Here is a 4,196-nt window from a genome sequence, read left to right as displayed (position 1 = left end):
ATTTTTGTCTTTTTTCTTTTCTTTTTTATTCCTCCCCTTTATTTTTCTACTTTAATTCTTGTCAAATTATCATTATTATTGTCACTATTATTATTATTATTGTTTTTATTTTGTTAATGTTATTGCTATTATTTATTTTATTTATCTATTTGTAGACATGTCTTAATCTGAGATGTACTTGAGTATGTGGAGTACACTGTGCTGTTAAGTTATAAAGTTAATAAAAATGTATTTTTTAAAGAATATATATATAAAATCTTGTGATTGTTCTGTGATTGTGATTTTTGGGATCGAAGACTGATGGGCTCCTCTGCGGTGTTTATTTTGAAAGGCGGGGCCGGATGTGACGTATCCGCTGTCTGCCTTGGTGTCGGTGGGAAAAGGCGTAGCTAGTAAACATCACAGAAAGCCGAAAACACACCGCGGACATCACAGCCTAAAAACACCGACTTCCACAGACTATCTTCGGTTCATACGGAGCCTGCCGGTGTCGTCCGTTCCGCCGTAACCGTCCGCGGTCGTCACGGTGACTGTCAGCGTCCGGAAAAAAAACTCTGTCGGGGCGTTAGCCAGCGAGCTAGCTAGCATAGCCACCTAGCCGCCGCAGCCGCAGCTAGCACTAGCATTAGCATCAGACGACAAAGATGATAGCGCTAATCAACAAACTGCTGGACTGGTTCAAGGCGCTCTTCTGGAAGGAGGAGATGGAGCTGACCCTGGTGGGGCTGCAGTACTCCGGGAAGACCACCTTCGTCAACGTGATAGCGGTGAGTTGACGGTGACGTGCTAACGCCAGCTGTGTGTCAGCTAGCATCTGGCTGCATCCATTGTTACCCTGCAGCGGTGAGGTCAGCTAGCTGTCGGTGAGACCGCGAAGGAGTCAATGTGATCATAAGTCACCGCCGTGTCAGCGAGCTGTGTTTGTCACTCAGATTAAACGCTGTTATTGTTAAACGTTAAACCTTTGCAGCGAGTCCTCGTGGTTCATTTAAAGGAGCACAGCTGCTCTCACATCCGCACCGCTGGATGTTTAACCTCCACTGTTCAAGTGTACAGCACGGACCCTCAACCTGCTCCGCCGGGGGGGCACGTCTGAAAAATGACTGGGGGCCAGTAGCAGCAGCCCCATGCATGTTGCAATGACATGAGGACGTTTCTAGGATTTTCGGACATTTGTAGGATGCTTGAGATTTTAGGACATTTCCATGATCTTAGCTCGTTTTTAGGATTGTAGGACGTGTCTAGGAATTTATGGCATTTCTGAATTTTTGTATGTTTGATACTTTATGATGTTTCTGGGATTTTAGGACATTTATAGGATGCTTGAGATTTTAGTACATTTCTATAATGTTAGCACGTTTTTAGGATTATAGGACGTTTCTAGGAATTTATTGGATTTCTGAATTTTTGCATGTTTTATACTTTATGGTGTTTTTAGGACTGTAGAACATTTATAGGATTTTAAGTATCTTCCTAAGAACTAAGGATGTTTGAAATTTTTTATGATTTTAGGAATTTTGAGATTTTAGAATTTTTTTTAGGATTTAAGGATGTTTCTTGAACTAAAGGATGCTTCTATGATTTTAGGATGCTTGAGACTGTAGGACGTTTCTAGGAATTTATGGCATTTCTGGGATCTTAAGTTGTTTCAAGGATATTAGGACATTTGTAGGATGTTTGAGATTTTAGGACATTTCTATAATCTTAGCACATTTTTAGGATTGTAGGACGTTTCTAGGAATTTATGGCATTTCTGAATTTTTGTATGTTTGATACTTTGCAGTGTTTCTAAGACTGTAGAACATTTATAGGATTTTAGGACATTTACGTTTTTAAGTACGTTTCTAAGATTTAAAGGTGTTTGAAATTTTAGGACATTTCGGGGGTTTTAGGACATTTGTAAGATTAGTAAGAGATAAGTTTTTTGTAAGTTTCAAGAACTTTAAGATGTTTGAAATTTTAGGACATTCCTAGGATTTTCAGAATTTCAAGATTTTAGGACTTTTTTTTAGGATTTAAGGATATTTCTTGAACTTAAGGACGCTTTTTAAGATTTTAGGATGCTTGAGATTGTAGGACGTTTCTAGGATTTTCTGTCATTTATAGGATTCTAAGGCATTTCTAGGATCTTAAGTTGTTTCTAGGATTTTAGGACATTTCTTGGATTTTAGGACTTTCCTAGGATTTTAGGACATTAGGGACTTAGCTAGGACCTCTGTCGGGGTCTGTTGGGGATCCTTTGCAATTGGCAATTTGGAATTAGAAAAAAAGAGAGAGAAAAAGGTTTAAATAATCATTTGATATACCTCCCCCTTTTTGCACCACCCCCTCCCCTCTCATAAATAATGAACAGTCCCTTATCAGAATGGGAGGCCCTTCCCTGCCACAGTCACCTTCCTGTCACACATCAGCTGATTCCCCCTGCTGACATCAGCCTCCTGTGCTGCTCCTGTCGGCTGTCATTTTAATTTTCGGTTGACCCACTAACACAGATTTTCTTTTTCTTACAAATAAGGAAAAGCTAGACTGAGGAGTTCTGATTTGTGAAACTTTTGGACAATATGAACATTTGTTTTTTACCTGATTGGTTTGATTTTGTAAACACGGTGGAAAAGGCAGTGAGCAGCTTTGCAAGAATTGTTCAACAAATTGCAAGACATTAGTTAAAGGTGACAAGAAAATAAACTGATAAGCATTTCTAGTATTTTAGGATATTTCCAGATTTTCAGGATGTTTCTTGGATAACATAATACGACCCCCCCCCCCCCCCCCCCCCCCCCCCCCCCCCCAAAAAAAAAATGAAACTGATTTTGCTCTTGAAAATTACTCTCTTTTTTTTTTTTTTTTTTTTTTTTTTTTTTTTTTTTTTTTTTTTTTTTTTTTACAAAAATGTGATTTTCACAGCTTTTTGTCTGAAATTTTTGGATGAAAATGCACAAATTAAATTCATCTGTACTCACCACATCTCAGCCTCTCATACCCTCAGGTAATGAAAAACAAAAAGAAATTATTGGTTATCTGCCACGAGAAGCTGGGAATTAGCGGTTTATCTGTGCTGGTTGAAATAATCATTATCATGCAGTGCTTGTTTTGGCCAATTTTTGGGCCATGTCTTGTTAAGATGCTCATCTTCTTCTCCCCATGTTTTTGGAAAAAATGAAACCAATGTGGTCAGGTTTTAAGGGGTTAATATAAACACATATCCTATAAGGATGCACACAGATCAGAGTACATATAAGGTCCCACTGCTGTTTTTCCCCCAAACTCAAATGCACCAGTGACTTTGGCATTTCCATACTAATATTTGATGTTCTACATCTAACAGCATGCAGATGAATACAGGAGTGTATCAGTGACGAGCTGAAATCAGTCTGTAACTGTGTGTGTGTGTGTGTGTGTGTTTTAGTCCGGCCAGTTCAGCGAAGACATGATTCCTACAGTTGGATTCAACATGAGGAAGATCACTAAGGGCAACGTCACCATCAAGGTTGGTAGTTCTATGTTTCTGCTGCCTGTCTTTACACACTTATTGTATATGCACCAAAATATGATAGAAAGTCTTCTTATTCTAGCTGCATGTTACCAAGAATTTTAAATTTACAGCCCAGGCTATGACGGCGCATTTCTACTACATGGTACCGGCTCTACTCTTCTTCAGAAATGGAATGTAATGAGCAAATAGACACACAACATTGACATATTACTTCTATTTTTTTATTATTTCAGGAGCCTTTGTGTGCAGAAAATATATAATCTGTAATACAAAAGTGAACAGTTTTTTAGAGCTTCCCCTGAACGTCTCAGGGGAGCCGAGCTCCCAAATATAATGTTTAAACAAACAAAAAAAAACACCAAAAATTTTAAAAGAAAAAAAATGCCTAAAAGTTTTCATCAAAAATCACCAAAAATTATGAAAAAGAATAAGTAAAATGAATATAAAATACAGCCATGAAGTTGTATGCACCTCCCCTTAGTACTTATTTAAATAGTAAGTGTAAGATCAGGAGCATTGATGTTTGTTTCAGAGAGTGTTTCGTGTTTAAAATTCATCTCAAAGTCCTGGAAATTTCTTGGTAAAATGTGTATGAACCCTGTTTAAGGTGCAGGCACTTTGTTCTTGAAATTCTTCTTTACTTTTTGACATTGCATTACTTTGTGCCCTTGTGTTCCAGTAAAGAGAAAAAAAATATACATAA

General features: G+C 37.9%; 1 protein-coding gene across 1 annotated transcript; it reads left to right on the top strand.

Annotated features, from left to right (window-relative positions):
- Nucleotides 1-369: 369 nt before the first annotated feature.
- LOC121939214 (ADP-ribosylation factor-like protein 8A) lies at nt 370-3,868 on the top strand. Its single transcript, XM_042482295.1, has 2 exons — nt 370-767; nt 3,407-3,868. The coding sequence occupies exons 1-2, from the start codon at nt 645-647 to the stop codon at nt 3,593-3,595; spliced, it is 312 nt and encodes a 103-aa protein (XP_042338229.1). The 5' UTR covers nt 370-644; the 3' UTR covers nt 3,596-3,868.
- Nucleotides 3,869-4,196: the final 328 nt, after the last annotated feature.

Source organism: Plectropomus leopardus, unplaced genomic scaffold (genome assembly GCF_008729295.1).
Source record: "Plectropomus leopardus isolate mb unplaced genomic scaffold, YSFRI_Pleo_2.0 unplaced_scaffold4348, whole genome shotgun sequence".
NCBI classification, from domain to species: domain Eukaryota; kingdom Metazoa; phylum Chordata; class Actinopteri; order Perciformes; family Serranidae; genus Plectropomus; species Plectropomus leopardus.
Note: the sequence above shows the minus strand (reverse complement) of the source record. Positions and strands in the feature narration are given on the sequence as shown.